Source organism: Heterocephalus glaber, unplaced genomic scaffold, assembly GCF_053883595.1.
Source record: "Heterocephalus glaber isolate CG9 unplaced genomic scaffold, H.glaber_assembly_v1.0 deba00001613, whole genome shotgun sequence".
NCBI lineage: Eukaryota > Metazoa > Chordata > Mammalia > Rodentia > Bathyergidae > Heterocephalus > Heterocephalus glaber.
Window position 1 is genome coordinate 21737302 of NW_028258384.1, and position 27571 is coordinate 21764872.

Below are 27571 nucleotides of genomic sequence, written 5' to 3' on the forward strand. Positions count from 1 at the left end.
ATAAGCTAGTACAACCACTATAGAAATCAATATGGAGATTCCTCAAAAAACCAAAAATAGAAATTCCATTCAGCCCAGATGTTCCCCTATTAGGTATCTTCCTAAAAAAAAATTAAAGACATCATATTACTGTAAGACATGAATAGCAATGTTTATAGCAGCACAATTCATAGTAGCTAAATCTTGGAAGCAGCCTATATATCCATCAGCATATGATTGGAAAAAGAAAGTGTGGTATTTCTAATATACGGTGGAATACTACTCTGCTTTAAAGAAGGATAAACTTGGGCTGGGGATTTAGCTCAATGGTTCCGCCACCTGCCTTGCAAGCACAAGGACCCGAGTTCAATCCCTGGTACCAAAAAAAAAAAAAAGGATAAACTTGAGTCATTTATAGGAAAATAGAGGCACCTTGAAAACATAACGTTAAGTGAAATAAATCAGACACAGAAGCTGTATGGTTTTTCTTATATGAGAAATCCAAATTATAAAGAAAGAGCAAATTGTGATAAAAACACAGCATGGTACTGGCAAAGAAACAGACCCAAGGATCTGTGAAATAGATTAGAAGATGCAGAAACAACTCCAGACATACTCAGCCACCTCATCTTTGACAAAGGAGCCAACCACCCTCACTGGAGGAAAGATAGCCTATTTAATAAATGCTGTTGGAAAAACTGGATTTCAACCTGCCAAAGATTAAAACTAGACCTACACCTATCACCATGCACTAAACAAAGATCGAAGTGGATTAAAGATCTAAATATTAAGACAGAAACACTAAACTTGCTGGAAGATAAGTTAGGTAGAACTCTTGAAGACACTGGCATAGGAAAAGACTTTATGAACAAAACCTCAGTGGCATGGGAACTAGCACAAAGAATCAACAACTGGGATCTCATCTTATTAAAAAGTTTCTGCACTGCAAGAGAAACCACCAACAGAGCTAAGAGACAACCAACAATGTGGGAAAACATTTTTAGCAGCAGCACCTCAGACAAAGGACTACCATCTAGAATTTACAAAGAACTGAGAAAAATCAGACCCCCCAAATTTAATGACCCAATTCAAAAATGGGCATCTGAAATGAATGGACATTTCTCAGACAAAGAAGTAGAAATGACAAATAAACATGTGAAAAAATGTTCAACATCACTGGTCATTCGAGAGATGAAGATGAAAACAGCACTGAGATTCCACCTCACCCCAGAAAGAATGGCTATCAAGAAATCAACCAATAACAAATGCTGGTGGGGCTGTGGGGAGAATGGAACCCTGCTCCACTGCTGGTGGGAGCGTAGACTGGTGCAACCACTGTGGAAATCAGTATGGAAATACCTCAAAGAACTAGGACTGGAAGTCCCATTTGACCCAGCTATTCCCCTGCTGGATATCTTCCCAAAAGCATTAAAAGAATCATCCCACAGTGATATATGTGCACCCATGTTTATAGCAGCAAAGTTTGTAATTGCTAAAGCTTAGAAACAGCCCAAGTGCCCATCAACTGGAAATGGGATAAAGAAGATGTGGGGGGTTTTTATAAAACGGAGTGCTATTCAGCCGTAAAGAATGAGAAACTAGAGTCATTTATAGCTAAATGGATGCACATTTAGGCCATCCTCTTAAGTGAAATAAATATGACACACATGTGTAAATTCTGAATAGTTTCTCTGGTGTGAGAAACTGAAAGAATAAATAAGAATTAAAATGATTAAAATGAATAATTGATAATTTGAAATAGGAAGAAAAGGTCCAAAGGGGTAAGGGTGGTGGGAGGGGAAGGGGAAAGGAAAGAAGGGAAAGGAAAAATTATGAGAAAAGAAAAAAATGGAAATGATGTCTATGTAAATAGGGAAGGATGGAGAGGGTGAAGGGAGAACAGGTAATGGGGAAAAAATAAGAACCAAGATACAGCATGTACAGGTACAAGCACCCAATGATAAATGTAAACGTATTGTTTACCTAAAATGTGCCAATAAAAGAATTTAAGAAAAATAAAGAGCAAACTAAAATACAGATAAAAGGAAACAGATCTAGTGCAAATGGGAGGGGGCCAAGAGATGGAGGGAAGGGTGAAGGACAGGAGGGGAAAGGGGTGTAAAAAAATAATTAAGATATATCATGCACACATACCAAATACCCACAATGAATGTAGTCATTATATATTGCAAATATGTCCTAATAAAGAAAAAAAAAGAGCCAGTAAAGGTTTGTAACGTGGCAATTAATACTAAAATAAAGCTCTTTGATAATTTTAGGGAATCTAAATTATGTTCATTTAAATACTTTTTAGTTAGTACTTGTGCAGTAAATTTCCTATATTTATTGAGGCTCTACTCTACTCTCTGTGGATCCCATTGCTAAGTTTTTCAAGGATAAAGAAAAGTAAAACATACATATCCAGGCCTTAATTTGCTGATGAGCTAGCTTATCACTGGATATAGGACATTGCAATACTAAAGAAAGACAAGAGAGAACCAGGAGAAGTGTGTGAGGGGAGAGGGGGATGAATTTTATATAATAGCACACATGAAAAATAAATTATGTTGCTCATAAACACTGGCTATCTGCAAAACAATAAAGTACTGTTAGATGATTTCCTACACTGTAAAGCTGCTCCACTTCTATGGGGGAAAAAAAGAGAAATACTAGACTCAAATACATGTACTTTTCTTCTCTCTCAAAAATAATCTGTTCAATTTTATTTTTCCTGACTCTTATCATGGGGATGAGCACAATGTTTTGCCATTCTTTTTTATCCAGTTATTTCATTTTCTTCATTTAAAATATAAATTCTCAGAATAATCTCTTCCTTTTTATGCTATAATAATAGTATCTTTGAAATTGTTTTTCAAGTTCCTACCTACTTTCTGCATACAATTTATTTTCAGTAGTTTTTAAATTTTGGATAAGATTATTCAGTACCTTTTCGAAAGCAATTATATAACAGTACTACTCTATGACTGTTATATCTCCACATCTCACTAATTAGGCATAAAAATCAAGTAAAATTTATTTTTGCAAAAGCAACCATGAAATTTTCTAGATAAATAATAATGAAGAAGCTATGATTTAATGTTCAATATGAGGGACTACTCTATTATCCAAGCATCTGGATATGGGGAAATATAAGCTATTTCAAGGGTGACTGTTTAAAACTCAGTCTTTAAATTCAAGCAAGTAGCTTTATACACATATTAAAACCAAATGCTTGGAAACCTGGGCTAAGGGGAATAAAAATGTATTATAAGCTGATATCCAAAGATTTGGGAAGAGATACAGGTACTTGATTCCAAAGAATTTTCATCAATCACAGATGGAACCATTGAGATCTCTTTCAGTTTCCAAATATGAGCATTGGTTGAGTGTATAAGACAGACTGCAGTGTTCATTGACTTTTTTTTTTTAAAGCAACTTGTTAAAACTTTGTGTTCTTATTGTATCAGAGTCAAATGTGTTAATGGTTAAGAGAGACTTGAACAGACCCATAATTTTCAACGTAACTTTACTGAGGTGTATTTGATGTACAACAAAATGTATTCATTTAGGTATACAGTTTGGTGAACTTTGGCATTTTTATAGATTTAGAATCTCCTCTACAATCATCCAATGTAGTTTCCTCATGCCCCTGTGCCTACATCCACCTCCATTCTTCTACTGCTTTGCTTTTGATAACTCATTTTGTTGTCTTCTAGGATCATATGAATAGCACCATACAGTAATAGTCTTTGTGTTACTTTGTGTTTTGTGTGAGTTCTTTCACTTAATGTAATGTTGTGATACATATCAGTGGTTTGTTTCTATTACTGATTAATATTTCATTGTATGAATACTCCATATTTTGCTTTTCTATTCATTTACCCATGGACATTTAGATTGTTTATACTTTGGGGCTATTATAGATGATGATCCTATTACTATTCATGTATAATACATAAATCCATCTATCTTGAGTATTGACCTAGGAGTGGGAAGACTGGTTCATATGGAATGTAGAGATTTAATTTAATTTATTTATTTATTTATTTATTTATTTGAGTACCGGGGATCGAACTTGGGACCTTCCACTTGTGAGGCAGGTGGCAAAAACCATTGACCTAAATCCCCACCCCGAGATTTAATTTTAAAAAACATTGTTTTCTGAAGAGTCTGAACCATTTTCTCTTACGTGATTAAAGTGAAGCATAACGATATGCTATTTTATACTTAGGAGATTAGCAGATTTTCTATTTTGATAACACCAAGTGAGAGTATGATTAAGGATCAAAAGAAACTGCTGCCAATAGTGTCACTTGTTACATCCATTTTGGAAAACAGTTTGGTGCTCTCTAAAAGTACAGAAAGTGGAATACTCATAAATGCCACTTCTAACATATATTCTAACATGCACAAGAAGGATCACATCGTCAGAGGTTACAGTTGACAAAGGTAAATGTCCTTACACAGAATTTTAAAAGATATTTGTGAATAATATATCTAATAAGAGATTAATATCTAGAATATATAAAGAACTCCTACAATTTGAAAAGACAAAGGCAAGTAGCACACTTCAAAAATAGGGTGACAAATATTTTAATATATATGTCTCTAAAAGAATATGTATAGATAACCAGTAAGCACATGAAAATAATGTTCAATGTCAGGAATCATCAGAAAATACTGAATCAAAACCACAATGAGATGTCAGTTCACACTCATTAAGACAGTTATTTAAAAAACAGTGTTGCCAAGAATGTAGAAAAATTGGAATCCTTGTGCAATGTAATCCTGATTGTAATATAAAATGGGAAACAATATAGTGGTTACTACAAAAATTAAACATTGAATTACCAAATGATCTAGTAGTTTCACTTCTGGAAACAGAAGTTTAAAACCACGAAAATATGCATTTATAAATGAATGGATAAAGTGTGGTGTATGTATGCAGTGGAATAGCATTCAACCTTTAAAAATAATTAAATTCTAGGGCCTGGAGATGTAGCTCAGAAGCGGAGAACCTGCTTAGAGTTTATGAGGCCCAGTGTGTGTGTGTGTGTGTGTGTGTGTGTGTGTGTGTGTGTGTGTATAAATTGAGTTTATTGGTACATTTTAGGTATGCATTATGTTCACATTCATTGTTGGGAATTTGTACCTGTGCACGATATATCTTGGTTCTTTTTTTTTTTCCCATTCCCCTGTCCTCCTTTCAACCCCTCCACTCTTCCCTATTTATATAAGCTTTGTTTCCATTTTTTCCTTCTTTTTTTTTTTTCTTTGAGGCCCAGGTTTTGATCCCTGGTAACAGGCATAATATATATATATATATATATATATATATATAATATTGATATATATTATATATTGATATATATATCAATGCATATATGTGATATATATATTATATATAATATATATATATATAATACATACAAATTTTTTTGTTTTGTTTTGTTTTGTTTTTTGGTACCGGGGATTGAACTCCGGACCTTGCACTTTACAGGCAGGCGGCAGAACCACTGAGCTAAATCTCCGACCTAACAAGAAGTTTTTGTACATGTGACAAGGTAAATAAACCTTGCAGACAGTATTTTGAATGAGATAAGCCAGACACAGAAGGATTGATACTGTATGATTCCACTAGAGGTACCTAGAGCAATTCATAGGGAGAGTGAAAGCAAACTAGTGGTTATGAGCAGTTAAGGGGAAAGGAAGATGAAGTGTTCAATGGTACGGTTTCTATTTGGCATGATGAAAATTTCTGGAGATGGATAGTACACCAGTGTGAACGTACTTAGTGCCACTGGACTATACACTTAATCATGGTTAAAATGCTAAATTTTATGTGTATTTCATTGTAGTGAAAAAGTGTTCACAGCAGCATTATATTGAATAAAATAATCAGAAATCATTATTTCCATGGGGGAAAAAGAAAGTGCAATAAGAAAAACACTCAGCAGGAGACTATAACTAAAACTAGTTATGTTCATATTGTGAAATAGTATACAATTATGAAAATGAATGAATATAGCTACTAGCATCAACATAATTAAGATCCTCATAGCTGGTCCTGGTGGTACAGGTTGTAATTCCAGCACTCTAGTAGGCTGAGGTAGGAGGGTCAAAAATTTGAGCCCAGCCTCAGCAACTTAGCAAGTTAGCAAGACTTTGTCTCAAAGTAAGGCTGGAGATATAGTTTGTGGTGAAGGCTGTACGTTTAATTCCCAGTACAGAAACAAAACAAAGCAAAACAAAATAACAACAAAAACAACAATAATAAAATCCTCCTAAGCATCCTCCTTTACCTAAGGAATCCTCCTTTACCTCTCTGGCTTCTAATTAAACTTTCCAAATAAGCTTTGATGATCTTAGACCATCAAAGTTGCTCTTACTCTAACGTTAAGTCTTCAAACCCTGTTCAATTATATGGTATATACATAGCAAATGAGTCCAATGCACCTTTTTTGTGGTGGTGGTGATGGTCATGATAATCTTTTAAGCTATGTACTGCGGTGAAGACAACAGCTAACTTAACATCCTCTTCCAGTCTTGGAGTTTTGTTGAGTAAAATGCTCATTACAATAAAACTTGAACATTTTATTTGTTTAAACTGTGTCTGTGAAAAACCATTTAACACCCAAGAGAGATTCATACTTATAAACTATTTAAATATCAATTTAAAATAATTTGAATTTTGTTAAAACTTGTCTCAGAAGAATTTCTGTTCAGTATGCTTAATGTAGACAAGTTGATTAACTGAAAGCACTTGAAGGTAGCAGACAAACTTTTCTTTGTAAATTGTAGGAACATTTCATTAATTCATCTTTCTTTTCCTAAAAAAAATACAAATGTTTGTTGATTTGCCACTGGCCCTGTCTACTTCAGGCTCTTCCACACACAGGGCATTCTCCTAAAATGAGGCTACAAGGAAAATGCCAAGAAGTGGATCAGTAAGAGTAGGAAAGTGGAATTTGTCTTCTCAGAAACCAATGTCATCAATGTTCTGCTGGACCTGAAGGTAGCAGTTGAAATGAATTCTTATTCTATTTAATATTGTCATGCTTTCAAATTTAAGGTCTCCTTCCACAAGATTCCTACCATAAATTAAGCTAACAAGTATAAAACTCTTAAATTGCTTGACTTTTTACAGAAATGATATCATCTGTTCCTTTTTGTTGGCGATACTATTATTATACCCAAATCAAGAGTGTAAAAAAGGAACAATGAGCCCTACATAAAGAATTGACATCTTTCCACTGTGAATTACATTTGTCTGAAAAAGTGTCAACCCTGGTCATGTAGTACCTCAAAAAACATTTTTGGTGACAAATTTAGAAATAAAGCCAGGAAAGCATGTATTAAACCTGTCTGGTTGTAGCTACAGAGCTAATGTCTTTATGGTAATTGCAATCCTTAAATTACATTATCTTTCTCAATGTTATTTGCAATGTGTAGTGGTGTTGAAGAAAGCAGTAATTTGTAAACAACCCTTGGCAGAGAGCACAGAACTTAATTTTGTTTAAATAAAGGAGACTAACATTAGAATTCATGTGCTGTATAAAGACTGGCAAGCAGTAGTTGTTTTGATATATGCACTGGAGCATTCATGATTGCTTAAATATGAACTGTTCCATGAATATATAAATACAGTAGGGGGAAAAGAAGCCATGGCTATGAAAAACTTTACTAAAAGAGATAAAGTTGAATTATTTGATCAACTTGGTAGTTTCAATGGTTTTATTTCAATTACTCAACTAAATTCCTTTACTTCATTTTATATCTCATTTCTATTCAAGGACGATCCAAAGTAAATGTGTATTGTGTATTGTTGCTGCTTGTTAGGACTGTTGCCTTGATAAAAAGAGATTAGGCAATGCAGCTTTTTTCTTACTATGAAACCTGTTAACTTTGCTGAATTCCATGTGACCATTTGTATAACTATCAGAAAAGAAGCAGGAAGGTCTGAAAGGATTTTCTCTGGTATAGTCTAGAGCCGTGGACTTTTATCTCACATTAAAGTTTTAATGCACTTTACTAGGCATAGTGGCATGCTGTAATCCCAGCATTCTGGGAGACTGAGGAAAAAGGATGGCAGGTTTGACCCCAGCCTGGGAACATAGTGATTTAAGAGAGACTCAGTCTCAAAAAATAATACAGGGCTGAAAATGTGAAAATGTAGCTCAGTGCAAAGACCCTGGGCTCAATCTCCAGTATCATTTAAAAAAAAAAAAAAGATTTAATGAACTTTAATGATAGACCTACTTAAATGTGTCCAGAAAAATTTCCTGAAGTAATATGCACATACTTTTCAACCATTTCATTTCTTATATTGTTTATGAGCAAGTCAGTTTTTGTCTCTGATCAATATACATTTTACAGCCATTTATGGAACACATACTGCTTTGCTTCTACCTTCTTGGTTCTTTCCAAAAGAGAACTACACTTATGAAGCTAGTTGGATATTTGTTCCTTTACTCATTCTCACAATTTTCTGCATCACTTTGCGTTTGAAGTGTAAAACTACTTCTGGGCACAGTCATATGGTCCACTGCTTTGTTCTTATATATGGTAACACATGAACCTAACCATGTTCTCACTCTTGGCCTTTGACTCCAAATGGAGATGCTGATGTGGGTAATGTCATACGAGCATATACAAGTGCCTGGGGAATGCAGTACCAGCATATGTCAGTGTCACAGACAGGGATGGTGCTTCCTCCTTTTGTCTCTTTTTCTTTCCACTATGCACTGTGGTCTGATTTCATTGAGTAAATTCTGTTTGGCATAGAGGTCAAGGCATTAGGCTCTTAAGAGCCAATATAATAGCCGTGAAATTTGAACATGAACAGTATGTTAGCAGTGCAAGAATATTTATGGCAAGCACTGAAACCTGATATCTGCAACATAAAATTTGATATTCTGATCCAAACTCCCTGAGTAAATGAGCAACAATTCGTATTTGCCAATAAGAAGTGAATTTACAGCTTGGGTTAGTTTGGAAGTTGTGAATGATCTGCTAGGTTATGTAGTCCATCACTCTGCTAATTTCAACTAATGGTAATTTCTGCTAAATTTTCAACACAATTTTAGGTGAAAGATGAGGGACAGTTTAAAAAATGTATGAACAATGTATCTGAAATAGCATGGAACACACTGACTCATCTACCCTTAGATAAATACATGGTAAATTATAATACAAAGTACTCATATTTATGAGTTAATCAAGAACATCAAGAGTAATTCTGTCCTTCAGAAGCCACAAATTGCTAGACAATACTCACGTTTTAAATTGACACAAGCTTTAAAACCATGTTGTCCATTTAACTTCTTATATTTAAAAGTACTAGTGAAAGTACCCAGATATGATATAGATAATTGCCAAGCACCTTCTCACCTACAAATTTCTTTTTAAGTTTGTGTTAGTGGCTTTCAAACTTTGGCATATATCTTAATCACCTGGAGGCAATGTCAAAATTTTTCCCTAACATGTTAAAATATAAATTCCTGGAGCACAGCCTGAGAGTTTCTGGATTTGGTGAATTGGGAGCAGGACCCCAAAATTTGCCTTTCTAACAAGTTTCCAGATGAGTTAGTCATGCCCATGAATTCTTGATTTCTCATTCTTATTTCTTCCATTGTTTATTTTCCTCAGGCCTAATTATGCTAAACTTATTCAGAATGATAATTATAATCACTTTTGTCACTTAGCCTCATCATTTTCCAGCTGGTGGCTCTGCTGCCCCGCTCTATTGTCTAGTGATTATTGGCAGTAAATATATTGAAAAAATTATCCTTATATATTATCGCCTTTTGCAGTCTATCCATTTCTTTTAATTTTGCATACCTGACACTGTACTAAAACAATGCCAGAAGGTTAATAAAGATTTTCCTAATCATCAAATTAGCCCTTAATTATCTTTGGGTTTTTGTAGCATTTATTCTTTCAACATTACCGAAAGAAATTGATAATAGTTCTCATTTTTAAGGAAGTCACAATCTGGCAAGTAAGACTGATTGTGTAAATAAAAAAATATATATATATATATTTTTTAAATATATATTTTAGATAAGTGCTATAACTAGATTATATATAAATTATTATGGCAAAAGAAAAACAAAGTACTAATTCTATTTGAGGAAGATTGGAAAGAAGCATTACTAGTAACCATCACTCTCCCTGAATGATCCTTCTCTTCTCCACACTCTTTGTTTATAAAACTCAGAAATCTTAATCCAGTGTGCATAAGTGACCATGCTATGTTCTGGCACTATCCCTTCTTAACTCTGTGGACTAGACCAAACTACTTATATGCACTCTCTTACCTGTGAATTAATAGCGAATATGATGAATTGAGAATTTTTTTTTAAAAAAATATTTCAGCTCTTTATGAAGGAAGAAGGTCATTCTGTGTTGAGGAACACAAGAAAAAGGATGAAAATCATCACCCATTTGTGGAACCAACAAATGGATATGAAGTGCCGTTGTTCTGTATGCTGAGTATACAAAATGTGAAAAAAACATATACAAAAACTTTACATATGTCTAGCATAGCTGAATTGGTGTGAGGGCATAGGAAAGGATAATAAGTAGAGATTAAATTGGGGTGATAGTGAGTTACCAGATCACAGAGGAACATAGGTGATGATGATGACTTATTCTATGTGAAGATGGGAAGCTATGCTCAGCTCATGTTACTTCTGGTCTGGATGATCATCTTGGTCATAATATATTATTAAATTATGCAAACATGTATATAACATTCACTCGTTTTATAATTAAACTGTGACACGAAGTGTTTAAGTTACTTGCTGAAGATCATACAACTAAGAAATGTTAGAGTTCACAGTTGAAACCTGGTTGTAGGTGAATCCAAAATCTGAGCTCAATAATTATCTGAATAGAAATTTGGCCTTTATTTTGAGTTTAGGGAACCATTTAATGTTTTGTAAAAGAGAGAGTGACACTCTCATATATAAATTTTAAGACCATAATTAAGTTAAATCATGTTGGATAAAATGAAGCAGAAAGAATGGAATGGTCATGACTTCCTTTTCAGAGAATTTTTCCACATAGCTAACTTCTCTCTTTAAAATAGTAGCTGACATTTACTTCCTAAAGCCAGCTTAATCTAGAGTTATCATCTTCCTTGCTTTGGATATGATAGATCGGATTCTTATGTCAGAGTTTTCTTTATGTAACAATATATTTTGTACTAAATTCTAAGATTGAGACGTCAAACATACCATGCATCATTACTTATCTCATATTCCTTAGCTGCTATCATGAAATCAACCAATAACAAATGCTGGTGGGGCTGTGGGGAAAGAGGAACCCTGCTCCACTGCTGGTGGGAGTGTAGACTGGTGCAACCACTGTGGAAATCAGTATGGAAATACCTCAAAGAACTAGGACTGGAAGTCCCATTTGACCCTGCTATTCCACTGCTGGGGATCTTCCCTAAAGAATTAAAAGAATCATACCACAGTGATATATGTGTGCCCATGTTCATAGCAGCACAGTTTGTGATAGCTAAAACTTGGAAACAGCCCAAATGCCCATCAACTGGAGACTGGATAAAGAAAATGTGGTTTTTTTATAAAATGGAGTACTACTCAGCCATAAAAAATGAGAAATTAGAGACATTTATAGCTAAGTGGATGCACATTGAGGCGATACTTATCTCTTATTCCTAGTGTTCAGTACAGTCCTCAGATCACAGGGAAATAGATTATAACTTTATTCTGGCATTTACTCCTACTTAACTACTACATATTGTGTCCTGGAAAACTCTTGATTCTTCCCCATGCCCTCTTTGTACATGTGTGTTTGTATTTGCACATGTGTGTGTGTATACACATATACATAAAAGCAAGAGTAGAGTTGTTATGGCTTGTATCTAGGTGACCCTCCAAAGTCTCATGCAGTCATAGGTGGAGCTTTATGGAGGTGGCTGGATCTAGGGTGTGTGATGATGAGATAAAGGATGTGACAATGGATTAATGATGCCATGCTAGGGTTAAGGGTGTCCCACCCTGGGTGTGAGTGTTACCTTCCCTAAGGGCATATAGCCTGAATAGAATATAAGGAACAGAAACAGGGCTGCTGCCATCACTTGCTGCTTGCTTCTTTGTTGCTTTGCTGCCTTCTGCCCACCATGAACCATTTGTCCTCTGTGATGCTCCTCTGGCATTCCACCCTGCTTTGGAGATAGCCAACTATGAACTGAAACCTCTACAAACTGTGAGCTACAATAAAACTTTCCTCCTTTAGCCTTGGGTATGATGTATTTTGTCTCATCAATGAAAAAAGTAAGACAAGAGTTACATTTAGAAGTGTTGTTATATAACTCACACAAGGGGGAATTTTTTAAAGAGAAAAATCTTCATTCAGACAACATTTATTGACTGCTTAGTAGGTTCCAGCATTCTCCTAAATATTGTAGATTAAAAAAAAAAATACTACGAAAACAGGGTCTTTGCCTTTGAATGAGCTCATAGTAACTGCAAAAACTTCTGTGTTAAAGTACTTACAGTGTAGAACATAGTCCCCAGAGTCCTAAATTGCTCCTAAGGTAGAAAAATCTTCAGAAATGAGGTGGTAGTTGTATATTAAGTAGGAAATATGAGTAGGTCTTTACCATGCCAATAGACAGAAAGGAGAGCGTCTAGACAGAACAAGTTATACAAAAGCACAGTGGTATAAAACTGCATGGTATATGTTTAAGCAATTGTAATCAGACCAAAAGTCCAAGCAGGCAGATTAGAAAGGCAGACAAATGCCAGCTTATGAGGGGCTTCATATGCAAAACCAAGAAATCTGTATGCTTCTATGGTAGATGACAGGAAACTTTGCAGGGGAAATTTTGAATGGATTCTATCTACCAAGAAAAAAAATTAAACACTTGAAGAATAGTAACTATGTGAAAAGATTAAATTAACTGTGGTTGTTTAGTTTAGATAATAGGAAAAAAGAGAAGCAAACTGACTTAGTGAGAGGGTTGTACAGAGGATCGTGACCAGTTATTTTCAGTTTTCACTAAGAACAGAGCAAGAAGAAATAGGCTTAAATTGTAGCAGAAGGGAAATTACCTCCAGAAGAGGTCCTTCACAGAAAGATACAGTGTGACTGACATAGATCATTAAAATGTCTCAGGCTCTAGCTATGTGCTAGTTTCTTCTCAATTTCAGAGACACAGCAAAACTGATAAATTTCAGGCTTAAATGAGTATATTTAGAATAATTAAATCTCTTTAGTGTCAATTAGTTATTCAAATGCTTTGCTATCCTACTAATGTTGTAATGCATTTAAACATGTAAAATATAAATATTATCTTTTATCATATATCATTCATATTTATTTCAAAATGATCATGTCTATCTATAGAAATAGGTATTGTTTTATTAAAAGTATGTACATATATATAATATTTCAGAAGTTAGTAAAGATTAGGTAAAATAAATTAATTTAAATTCCATTATTAATGTTTATAGGTAACATTTATTGGCCAGGTGGTTACAATTAAAACTGCTATGTTGGGCAACCCATTCGGGACGCCTCCTGTCTCTCAGGAGCTATTCCTGTTCCCCAACAAAATTTCTTACTCTAAAAAAACCCTGCTATATTATTTATTAACTGATGACACTTTGTCATTTTACAGTGACTGTTTTTGTCATTGTTATTCATTGATCAGCTTATTAAAATAACAGTTTTTAGCTTTTGCAAGTATTACTGATTTCTGAAACTGCTGTTTGTGTTTTTATTGTTTGAAAATATTTGTGAGGCAGGGGATTGTAGAATGACCATTTTACTCATCCTTCTATATCTTTCACAAAGAATTCATGTATCTGTTTCATGCCCTACCTAACCGCCTGGTGAGAAGAGAGGAAAATCTCAAGCAGGGATACCAAAAAGCACTTTGCTTCTACCTAGAGCAAACTTTGAAATGCTGAAATTATAGTTATCAGTGAGACATAGGCAATGCAGGCGAGTATTGTTTGGATATTTGATGTAATATCAAATTTTTAATCTAGTTTCCAGTTAATCAGATACCAAATTAAAATCAATTTTATTACTTAATAAACTAACCCCAGCATTTTGGAAATGATTTTGTACATACATTAGATTACTTTTGTTCTACCTTGATATACATTCTATCTATATATCTATCTCTAGATACCTATCTACTTTAGATAGATAAATGGATAGATGGGTAGATAGATATATCTAGTACAAGACCAAATTATTGGACAAATCTCATTAACTAGAAGAATTGATGAAAGTAAATGTTTTTAGTTGCCTTCTGTGCTAATAATGAACTACACAATTGGGCCAGCAAGAAAGACTAAATAAGACAGACCGAAGACTTAATAATACAAAGTAAATACACTTCACTAAGGAAACTTTCTTTTCTATTATATATTATGTATTTATTTTTTTTAAAATTGATCTAATGTTCACACAGAGAGAAAGATTGAAAAGATCATTTTATCATGATTCTCTGCCAATTTTAAACATTAAAATGGACTATTGAGTATTAAGGATTTTTTTAAAACATAAACACTTAAATGAATGTTATTACACTATGGATTAAACATTTTGTTTTGCAGACCAGCTAGGTTATTTCTCAGCTTGACAAGGCATGTGTTTGACCATGTTCATCTGTTTTTTGAAGGGAAAATTATAATCCTAAAAAAATACATACTCTGTCAATAAACCTTTGTGTTTTCATCAAACATAAATTGTTATTATTTCTTTTTCAAATGTAGCCATTGATTCTACTACATTACATAATAGAAATTAAATTGTATGACATTGATACTGAATAAATGTTATTAATTAAAATTCTGAGAATGCAACACTTTAAGAATGCATACCAAGTTTCGTCGCCTGCTGCGCAAGCGCAAGGACCTGAGTTCAATCCCTGGTAACAAAAAAAAAAAAAAGAATGCATACCAAAATCTGAAGTTTTTAGTGTAACATAACACCCGCCAAGAAAATAAGAAAAGAATATCACCCACACAATTGACATATGAGCTCAATGCCATTTTTTTCTAATTCCATGTTTCCTGTCCAGTGTTATTTTTGTGCACTTTTAAACAATAATATACTTGTATGATTTGTTCTACAAAGAACTAGACAGGTCTTGATTGTTGTTTCATATTGTAGTGCTTTTATTTTTGCTTTGGTCTCCATATAGTTCTTAAAATATAGATTTCCTTTCTTTTGGAAGATGGACCTGAAACTTCTCAAAGCATCTAACATTTTTAGGATTTTAAGATCAGGTTAGTCAATTTATAAGAAAAAAGAAAATGTTAAATTTCTTATTTTAAATGTTCCACACATTCTGGAAATGATGCACTTTTTGAACATATTACACAATAATCCCAGCTAAAGACCTCTCTTTAGGAGTGAGAACCTCCCATGGATTCATCTACAGCTGCTAGCTTACTTAAGACAAATTGCCCTTGATGTTTATGTTGTGTTTTTTTGTTGTCGTTCTTATAGCTTATCCTTCAATAGTGTAATACTACCTTATAGTATTGAAAAGCATTTAACAGATCAATATGATAATGCAAAATTTTAAATATTTTACCTATATGGGATAAGGTAATCCTAAAAATTTTTAAAGAAATAATTATGACAATTGAACTATCAACCTTATACATTCTGTGGCCATTTGTTTACTTTAGCCTTAAGTCTAATATTTCTTTTAAGTTGTTTATATCATCTGAATGTGAACAATTGTTAAGAGCTGTAATACAAAACAGATTCAGTATGGTTCTGATTATTAAATGCTATGAATTTTTCTTTCTTAGTTCCTAAAACAATAAGGATTAATTTATTCTGTAATTACCTAAATATCCTCTGCAGCCTTTTCTTAAACCTGTTTATGAAGAATATTCATTTGTTCTAAACAGAGTAATCCTTAAAGCTAAAAACGCTGAATCAGTATGAACATCAGTCGACAAACCCATCATCTAAGGATTATAGAATTTAAACATCCAACAGAATGAGAAAACTTGATAATTTGTGCTCTATTTATGCTTTACTTCTGAGTAAATCCTGATTTCATTTACAGCTTAGTCTGAGTTATAATAAAGGAAACATTAGATTTTCATCATGTGTATTTTTGGCCCTACTCTTAAGATTTTTATTTTTGTAACTGTGGAATCTTTTCTCTAGTATGTCTGAAATAGAAATACAGTATATAAGCAGACAAATAAAAATTTTATATTATCACAACTGTATGGTCAGATTATTTTTATAATTCTGGATAAGAACAACCTTGAGAATTATTTTCTAGTGGCTCATGCAAGTAGAGGGTAAATGTGTGTATTCTTTTACATTAATTTGCATCAGTGATGGCTAGGAATAAATATAATTTCACAAATGAATCCAACTTTCAAGAATATATTTTTGTAATACAGCAAAGAACAGAATGTTGCTAACATAAATGCACATTAACTTGGGCTATTACTATAAATACTTAAGTGAATGTTCTTCTCTCATGAAAAGAATAGTTCATTTTGCCATAATGATGCAGGCATTTTTGAAAATATACATTTAGCTTTAATTTGATACTATTATTGGTCATATTTCTCACTTTTAAAATACGCACATTTTAAAATCCAGAGCTTTGCCACTAGACCCCATTAAGAAAAAAATTTTAAGTGAGTTTTAATGAATTGAATTCACTCATTCATTTGTTCCATTTGTTTAAGAAAAAAGTCTATTCAAATTACTAAAAGATTTCATGTTGTTCCCTTCCAGATCAAAGATACTAAATCAGCAGATCAAAAGACAACACTTTTGCATTTTATTGCTGAAATTTGTGAGGAAAACTACAGAGATATCTTGAAATTTCCCGAAGAACTAGAACATGTAGAAAGTGCAAGCAAAGGTAATTGATTTTTAACTGCTTGGTGGCTGTTTCTGGTCTATGTGTTTCATTTTTAAATGGTAAGATTAAAAAATCTATAAACATTAATCACAGAAATAGTTTCGATTTGTTTACTGGTATAAGAAAAAGCAGGAATATAATTTATTAGCTTATGTTTGACAGCATTCTACATTTTAATAATTTATGTTTTTATCTTCATTTTGAAAGAACTGTAGTAGGTTATTCAGACCTCTGATCAGATAATTGGCTATGTGAAAATAACTGTGACTAGACATACACTCACGCATGTGTGTGCACATACTTATACCCCATATTATAATTATGAATGCGAGATGTTTACATGAAAATGTAAAGTTCTTTAGTTTAGATGAGGAAGAAAGTACTGTTGAATGGACAGAAATCTTCATGGTATATAGATGGAATTTTACAGGCTTGGTAAAGAGTCTGGCTTGCTTTCCAGGGACAAAACAATATGAGCAAGACACAGTAGCAAAATGTCTTAGGACAAGTGAAAGAAGTAGTTGACCATAAAGTGGAAACACTAAGGCAGGCATCTCACAGACTTCAGTGTCAGGCTGCTAAGTCTCATCTTGATATGGTAGGCAATAAAGCATCATTGAGGGGGTAGAATGGGCAATAGCACTAATGAGAAACAGGAGAAGGGAAGTAAAAATGCATCTAAGATTTTAATTTGAGATAAATAGCTTTGTCAATATTATTTACTTTTACAAGAAGTTAACAAAAGGACGAAAAGATGATGGAACAAGGAAGCATTTTTTGAAGGTGAGATCATATATGTTGAGAATTTTATTTAACCTTTTAGATAAGAAAAGTATGCCATGAACCCTATTTGAAATTTTACCGTGGTGATTCCATTCTATAACTCTGACGTCTTTCTGTAAGGACTCAAAAGCATATATTTTCCATGTTTATTACATATTATATAAACCTGTTAGTATCCTTTGGAGGAACAAAGTGAGTCCATGAAGCCCAGAAGAGTATTTGTGCAACATTGTGTAGTGTCAGCTCTGCTGACTTGGGATTGTCAACCAGATCCTCAACATACGTCTATAATTTTATCCAGTGTGTCTCATTTTGTGTTCCAAGGAATAGAATATCAGAAGACACACCACGACTCCGTAATATTGTATATTTTTAAGGAAACATTATAATATGATTCAGAAATTGTACTTACTATATAATAGCAGCTGTCTGGCAATTGCTTTCTAAAAAACTTCTGTAACTTATTGCTTGGATTTTAAAATATGTCTTTGTGACTAGAGGCATCTTCACTAACATGTAACCAAAATAGAATAAGAGCAACATTTAGAAATTTTATAATTTGAAATATATTAAAATCCACAAATCAGAGCAGTTCTAAATTTAGATCATTTTGGTGGTATAATTAATATTTGATTGCTTTTTATCAGCTTTTTTTCTAAATGTTATTTTTATTATGATAATCTATTTTTAGTGGGTTTTTTTTTTTTTTTTTTTGGTACCAGGGATAGAACTCAGGACCTTGCGCTTGCTTGGCAGGTGGTGGAACCACTGAGCTAAATCCCTGGCCCAATAATCTATTTTTAAAAGATTTTGGAATTATATCAAGAATGCATTGAAGTAAAATGTACTGTCCATTTTGTAATGATTTTTAATGATTTAATTCTTTTTTAATTTCTTTTTTTTTGACCCCCTTTCCCTTCCCTCCCTCTCCTTCCACCCATCTCTTGATCCTGTTCTTTTTTTGGTATATATTTATGATATGTAATGTTTACATTCCTTATATTAAGAATTCCTTTTTGAAATTTTTATTATTTTATTTGTACATGATTGCAGTATGATGATTACGTTCATTATAGGGAATTGGTACATGTGTATAACATGTCTTAATTCTTTTTACGTCTTCTTCTCCCTTCCCATCTCCTTCTATCTCTTGATCCCCTTCCCTTTTGCAAAAGATCTATCTCTCTATTCCCTATTATCTTACATGAGTATGTATGATAAATATGTTTTTAGAATAATTTGGACTAAAATCAAATCTATGATAAAACTTCTATCAGGTTTACTTTTTTGTCTAAATACTTGTTTATATATATACATATACAAATATATATGGCTTAATTTTGATTTGTGCTGCTATAATAGAATACTATGTACTGGGTAATTTACAAAGAATATCGATGTATTTCGTATTGTTTTGTAGGCTGAGAAATCTAAGATCAAGGGGTCACATGTATTGAGAGGTTCTTGCTCTACAATAGTACGGTGGAAGGTGTTACATGGAAAAAGAGAACAAGAGGTCATGCTTGCAGCTTCATGGTTTTTTATAATCAGCATTAATCTATTCATGAGGCTGAAGCCCTTATGACATAAACACTTCCCATCAAGTCCTACCTACATTCCTTTGGGAAACACATTCAAATCATGGAAATGCATGTATGTTTATCTATTTATACATGGTATAAATATTTAACTATTTTTATAACTATAGTCATGTGCTGAATAACTTTTTGCTCAGTGACCAGCTGCCCTGCATATGTAGGATGGTGGCCTCATAAGATATATCTGCTGATGATATTGTAGCCATCTTAGTATGTGTAAGTACACTCTATAATGTTTGCACAATGACAAAGTCACCTAATGACTAGTTTCTCAGATCATATCCCTGTTGTTAAGAAATGTGTAACTGTATGTGTATATACAATATTTATATATGTTTTAAATAGTTTCAGGGACATTAAGTCATATCATATACTTTTAGCCATTATTGATATTGACAAAAGACTAGAGCACAAGCTTTTTAGTTAGGTAGTAATTTAAACTTCTAAGATTTTGTCTCCTCATCTGTAATGACAAGTACACTAACAATGAAAATAAATGAGTTGACATATGCAAAGCATCTAGTAAAACACTTTATACATAGTAAGCATGCAGCTATTTTGCTAGACCAATATCTGTAGTAGTAGTAGTAGTAGTAGTAGTAGTAGTAGTAATTGATACACTGCTCAGAACATTACAGTTATTTTTATTGTCTTATTAGAAGGGAAGAAGTGAATAATCTTAAGAATGATTTATACTATGTATTATGTCAATTCTAGTTATTTGTTTCCTGTGCCTGTACTTTTGGTAAATCCTTTTATATTTCTCATTTACAATATTGCCAAGTTCTTTCTCCCTACTATTGCAAGAGCTAGATCTCTCTATTGTATGTTGATTATTCCTTTTTTTGTACATTCTTCTTGTCAGTATATTCACAAGACTGTTGTGAGAAAATCCTCTTCCCATCCAACTGTTTGCATTTTAGCAAATCCTCATTTTCAAGTTATTTTGACCAGTTCTTTTTCTTTCCCTATGAAATTCAGGCTCAGAATTAGCAACTGAAAAAGTTCTGAAGCACATTCCACCGACTTGCATCCCTGTAGTTTTCATTTAAATGTACCCCGACATATATTCTCTTGAGCCATTTTTTGTTCCTTTATTATCATCCTGTCTCTGTAAATGATTTTGTTCTGCATCATCATATGCCTGTAAATCTCACTTGCCTGTCCTCTAAGCCAGCTGACTACCAGTTTTCATATCACTATTCAGAATCCATTTCTTTCTTTTTTAATGTTTTTTGACCAAAGCATTTGAAAAAAATACTGTCAAATTTAGTATGCAGGAAGAAACAAAACATGGTGAAAGGTCAAGCAATTTACCTCTTATTTATATTTAAATTCTTTTCCTAAGTATTTGAGGCACACTGGTCTTGTTTGCTTAACATATGTTTCAGCCCTTTCTGAGTCACATTCTGTCACCTGCAGTGCTGTGTATAACATACTGTGTATAAGATTCACATTTTACCAGTGAAATAAAAATGGGTCAACACTATGTAATTCATTTTATTTGATAACGAACTCTTTGTGAAATGATCTCTTTCTCTTTAAAAACAAAATAGTTCATTTTCTTTAAAGGGAAATAGATGAAAAATTTAGTTAATAATTACATTATATAACTCATATTTAAAGAAAAACTTGCATGACTACCAATACCATTTTCTATGATTTTTTATTATGAAAATCCAAATTGTTAAAGATTGCAAATGTAAAAGGTCTATCTCTTTGTTTCCTATTATCTTACATGAGTATATGTCATAACTACATGTTTTTAGTCAAAATAGTTCAGAATGACTGAAATGATATCTATGATGAAGCTTCTATCAGCTTTGACTTTTATGTCTGAATACTTTTCTAAAATAAAGATGTTTATTGTATAAAATAAAGGTATTTTATAAAATATATTTTGTTTATCATAGCAATAAATTTTTTATTTTAGTACTGAAATTATAGGCCTCAGAATTACCAACAAAAACAAATAAATCACCTTAAAGTGAAAAGAAAACAAAAGAAGTATGTGAGATCTATGGAAAAATTATTTTATAATTATCTTTATCCATAAAGTTGAGCTTTTAAACTGTTTGCTTATTCGAAGATGCAAACCTATCATATCAACTTAGCATATTTTCCTAGAGCTCTGTAATTCAAAGATATTGGGGGAAAGCACATCATTTTTACATTGAAACAGATATATATTATGGAGTAGAATGCAAAAGCCACATGAATTTTTAAAATAAAACAGATGACTTCAAAGGAATTTCACACTTGCTGCAGATCCCTGAGGGTGCATGTTCAATCTTCTCTTCCATTAAGAGTATTTTGGTGGAAAAGAAGTTTATGAAGCATTGCCTAGAGAGTTAGAAAGTAGTTTTGTTTTGATTTTCATTCATTTAGTAGGTAGATGGGAAACAAGCAAGCAGGGTGAGAGAAGAAAGAGTTCAGAAGCAAATTGTATAGTATAATTTTATTACCAGTAAAATTAATAAAATAGTATTGCTCTGGTCATTTTATTCTAGGTTAAATTATGAATTTATACATTCTTTCATGATTGGCATACTAATGAGTCTTTAAATTAAAAAAAAGTTACTATAAAGACTGATGACTTTATGTCACTGAAATACTTTTAATAAATGATGACCTTTTTCCAATAATTAATCTTAAAGATTATATATAAGTGTATAATATATACAATTTCTTATATAAATAATTGCTAGTTTACTAGATAGATTCGATAAACTTTTATGCCCTCCCATGGCTATCACTTTAACTTTCAGCTTTGAGGATTTTCATAGTTTGATTTAAAACTTCTACTATTTTATGGGTCAGCTCCAGGGATTAAACCAAAAGGGTTAGTAAAGTTTAATTAAAACCATTCTATTCAACAGGGGAAATTACATTAATGTATTTGAAGGTACTATTAATCCTAAGGTTTTGGATAAATTCAAAATGGATTTCACCTCAGTGAAATTAGTGCCATCCTACACAATAAAAACTAGTTTAGTTTCTGTGAATAGTGTTAATTTCTAAATTTTAACGATCAACTTTATCTTTTGATATTGGCCACGTTTTCGTTTTATATTAGTAACTGACCAGCTGTTTTTCCACTCTGATTTCTTCACAAGATAAATAATGACAAAAGTTCAGACAATGCTGTATGGAAAAGTCTAGGAAATAAATAAAAATGCAAAATAATAGCACAGTATAAAATTTGGGGAGAAGGAAAAAAACTAAAACATTTCTCAGAAACATCTGACATGGTAGAAGCATTAGAGATTGTTTAGTCCCTTCTCCAAAGGACCTAAGATAGCATTTAGTACAACTTCATCATTTTATATTTGAAGGAACTGAGACCTAGAATGATGAAGGAATTGCCCAGGATCACACAGCTGGATGGCAGAGTCAGTAAATATGTGCATAGTTTTTCTTTAGTTATTTCATTACATCTATTCAGTCACATTTTTGCTTCCTATGTGGTCTAAAATATACAGCAGAGATTCATGCTCATATATTGGAAAACATATAGAAAATAAATACTGACCAAATAAAAAACCCACTGAATTATAAATGTTGCTTCCTTTATATACTTGTTCACAATCTCTCTACCCTGTTTTGACAGAATTAACTTCTCCTTTCGCTCTGTCAACAGCAACATAGTGGCCTTATCAGTCATGTAACACATACCACATTTGCATTTTACATTGTTGTATTTTTTTTTGCTTTTATGGGTATATCCTAGATTGAACTTTTTTGTTTCAAGGCCTATGTCCTCTTTGTCCTTACTGTCTCAGTGCTAGCACAGCATCTCTGACAGAAGTAAGTGCTCAATAAATGCTTTTTAAAATTGAATAATAGCATAGCATTTTAGTATAGCAGAAATATGTCTAAATAAGACATTGTGGGAAGTTGACAAATAGAGAACAGCAACCTGAAAATTGCTGTTTACTGTAAATATGAGAGGGTAAATAAGTTAGAATAAGGACACCAAGACTTCAGAATATTTCCTGCTCCACACTTTTTTTTTTTAATGGTCATGTATGACCATTAGGTCCTAGAATAGAGTTTGGATTTATTTAGAATTTTATGGGAGACAACTAGCAGGTTGAGAGTGTGGGAATAAGATGTGACTCGGGTTTCAAAACACATTCAGGCTGATATTTCTGCTATCAGAAATAGATTGCAATAGAGTAAAAGTAAAGATAAACCAAGAGGGTTTTCATTTCTAAGTCACCTTCCTGATTCCTGGAACAAATACTGACATCCACAGTTTCAAGAATGAGATGTTTGTTTGGGCTCCCAGTTGTAGTTCATAGTCCTCTGGCTCCAAGGAAGGGTAACAGGGCAGGGTAGCATAATAGAGGGAAACTGCTCATGTCATGGTGGCCAGGAAGCAGAAATGAAAGAAAAAAACCAGGGAGGGAGATATTCCCTGCCAGGTCACACCGCAGTGACCCCTCTCTTCCAGCTAGACTGCATCTCCTAACAGCACACTCAACAACTAAACTCACTAGTGGATGACTGTGCCAATGAATACAGAGCCTCTAAGATCTAACTCCTCCCAAATGTTTCGTCTCTGAACACATGAGAATTTTAGAGGTCATTCTTGATCTAAATCATAACAGATGTAGAATGAGGAAAGACACTAGCCTGAATTAGTCTTACATTTTGGAGGTTATGAGAAGTAGATTGATTTATTTGAAGATAAAGTCCTCCATGCATGCTGATAAATAAGATGAGGCATGTGAGAGTAAGACAGTGACTTCAAAAGTTTCAGCAAGAGCAACTGCAGTGTATGATTGTAGAAGAACCAGGTTTAAGAGTTGAGAAAATCAAGAATTCTCTTTTAGAAATACTGCTTTTTAGATGCCTAATAGATATGAAAATGGAGACATCAATCAGCAGTGGATATGAGAGTGTAGAGTTTAGAGAGATATTCGTGATGATGGGCATTTCAGGGTCATGAATGCTTATATAGTATTTAAATCCATGTGAATCGATAAAAAAGATGGAATGTGTATAGATAAAGTGACTTAAATACTGTACTGAAGCCTAGGGTTATGGATGCCAGGTAACCTCCAGCATGTTTGTGGAGTAAATTAAAAGTAGGGCACCCATCCGAAGAGGCATAAAAGATCCTGCTTTGGATATTTCTGGCATGTAAATTATTTAATCTTATTTTTTTTTGTTTTATTGGTACATTTTAGGTATACAATATAATGACATTCATCATTGGAAATTTGCACCTTTACATAATCTCTCTTGGTTCTTATTTTTCCCCCTTCCCCTGCCCTCCCTTCAACGCCTCCATCCCTCCCTATTTACAAAATCTTCAATTCCATTTTTTCATTTTCCCATATTAATTCCATTCCTTTCTTTCCTTTTCCCCTATCCCTCCTACTTCCCCTCCCTCTTTACCCTTTTTCTTCCTATTTCACATTTTCTATTACACCTTTTAGTCCATATTTACACTTTCAGTTTCTCACACTAGAGAAACTATTCGGTATTTACACATGTGTCCTGTTTATTTCACTTGAGAGTATTGCCTCAATGTGCTTCCATTTAGCTATAAATGTGTCTAATTTATCATTTTTCATGGCTGAGTAGTACTCCATTTTATTTAAAAAACCACATTTTCTTTATCCAGTCTCCAGTTGATGGGCATTTGGGCTGCTTCCAAGTTTTAGCTCTTACAAATTGTGCTGCTATGAACACGGGTACACATATATCATTGTGATATGATTCTTTTAATTCTTTTGGGAAGATACCCAGCAGGGGCATAGCTGGGTCAAATGGGACTTCCAGTCCTAGTTCTTTGAAGTATCTCCATACTGATTTCCACAGTGCCTGCACCAGTCTACACTCCCACCAGCAGTGGAGCAAGGTTCCTCTTTCCCCACAGCCCTGCCAGCATTTGTTATTCCTTGATTGCATGATAGCAGCCATTCTTTCTGGAGTGAGGTGGAATCTCAGTGTTGTTTTCATTTGCATCTCTCGAATGACCAGTGATGTTGAACATTTTTTCATGTATTTATTTGCTATTTCTACTTCCTTGTCTGAGAAATGTCTGTTCATTTCAGGTGCCCATTTTCGAATTGGGTCTTTAAATTTGGGAGGTCTGATTTTTTTAAAATTCTTCATAGATTCGAGATAGTAGACCTTTGTCTGAGGAACAGCAGGTGAAGATTTTTTCCCTCTGTGTGGGTTGTCTCTTCACACTGTTGGTGGTTTTTCTTGCTGTGCTGAAGCTTTTTAATAGGAAGAGATCCCACTTGTTGATTGTTTGTGCTAGTTCATGGGCAACTGAGGTTTTGTTCATAAAATGTTTTCGTACACCAATGTCTTCAAGAGTTCTACCTAACCTCTGTTCCAGCCAGTTCAGTGTTTCTATTTTTATATTTAGATCTTTAATCCATTTCGATTTTAGTTTAGTGCATGGTGAGAAATATAGGTCTAGTTTTAATCTTTGGCAAGTTGAAACCTAATTTTTCCAGCACCATTTATTAGAGGCTATCTTTCCTCCAGTGAGGGTGTTTGGCTCCTTTATTGAAGATGAGATGATTGAGTGTGTCTGGAGTTGTTTTGGCATCTTCTAATCTGTTCCAGTGGTCCTCAGGTCTTTTTCTTTGGTGGTACCATGCTGTTTTTATCACAGTAGTTTCTATTATAGTTTCAAGTTGAGGATTGTGATACCCTCTGCCATGTCTCTGTTACCTAGAATTGCTTTTGCTATTCTGGGTCTCTTCTTGTTCCAAATAAGTTTTTGGATTGTTCTCTCAAGGTGTGTGAAGTAGGCTGCTGGAATTTTAATTGGGATTGCATTGAATCTATATAGCAGTTTTGGAAGTATGGCCATTTTCACTATATTGATCCTTGCTATGCAGGAGCAGGTGATGTCTTTCCATTTTCTGATATCATCTTCAAGCTCTCTTTTCAGAGTGATGTAGTTTTTAGAGAAGAGGTCTTTGATTTTTTTCCTTAGGTTGATTCCTAGGTATTTCATTTTTTTTATGCTATTGTGAAAGGAATTGTTTGCCTTATTTCTCTCTCAGAGAGTCTGTTGTTTGTATAGAGGAAAGCTGTTGGTTTATGTGTGTTGACCTTGTATCCAGGTACTTTACTGAATTTGGTTATTAAGTTTAGAAGACTTTTGGTGGAGTTCTTGGGGTCTTCTATATAGAGTATCATGTCATCTGCAAATAATGACAATATGACTTCTTCATTTCCTATCTTTATTCCTTTTATTTCTTTCTATTGTCTAATTGCTGTGGCTAATGTTTCCAAAACTGTACTGAACCAGAGCGGTGATAGTGGACATCCTTGTCTTGTTCCTGATTTTAGTGTGAAGGATTTCAGTTTTTGACATTTTGTATGATATTGGCTGTTCGTTTTTCATAGATGGCTTTTGTCAGATTGATGTAGATACCATCTATTCCAATTTTTTGTAGGGTTTTTATCATAAATGCATGTTAGATTTTGTCAAATGCTTTTTCTGCATCTATGGAGATGATCATATGGTTTTTGTCCTTGGCTCTATTGATGTAGTGTATTACATTTTTTGCTTTGATGAACCAGCCCTGTATCCCTGGGACGAACCTCACTTGGTCAGGGTGTATGATCTTCTTGATGATCTTCTGCATTCTATTTGCCAGTATCTTATTATGGATTTTTGCATCTATGTTCATTAGTGAGATTGGCCTATAGTTCTCTTTTTCAGTTGGGTCTTTCTCTGCTTTGGGGATCAAGGTGATGCTTGCTTCCAGGAATGAATTTGGGAGTATTGCTTCCCTTTCAATTTCATTGAAGAGTTTAAACAGTAGTGGCAGCAGTTCCTCTCTAAATGTTTTGTAGAATTCAGCAGTGAAGCCATCAGGACACGGGCTTTTCTTAGTTGATAAGTTTTCAATTACATTTTCAATTTCATTGGTTGACATTGGTTTGTTTAGAATTTTTAGGTCTTCTTCATTCAACTTTGGTAATTCATACGTACCTAGGAATCTGTCCAATTCTTCTGTCTTTTCCTTCTTGTTGGCTTATAGGTTCCTAGAGTAGGTATTGATGATCCTTTGTATTTCTGCTGGGTCTGTTGTAATTTCACCCTTTTCATTCCTAATTGCATGGATTTGGGCCTTTTCTTTTTCTGATAAGGTTGGCTAAGGGTTTGTCAATTTTGTTGATTCTTTTAAAGAACCCACTCTTGGCTTCATTAGTTTTTTGTATTGTTCTCTTAGTCTCCATTGAATTGATTTCTGCTCTGATCTTTATAATTTCCTCTCTTGTATGAGCTTTGGGTTTGTCCTGCTCTTCTTTTTCTATAAGCTTGAGG

General features: G+C 33.5%; 1 protein-coding gene across 7 annotated transcripts in view; it reads left to right on the forward strand.

Moving 5' to 3' along the window:
• The window catches only part of Diaph2 (diaphanous related formin 2), a 979330-nt gene that overhangs the window by 479690 nt on the left and 472069 nt on the right, over nucleotides 1-27571 (forward strand). For all 7 annotated transcript variants that reach the window (XM_087196779.1, XM_021247648.2, XM_087196782.1 and 4 more), the window contains one exon: nucleotides 16747-16876. In XM_087196779.1, coding sequence (XP_087052905.1) covers nucleotides 16747-16876 — 130 coding nt within the window. The remainder of the gene's footprint in view (nucleotides 1-16746; nucleotides 16877-27571) is intronic.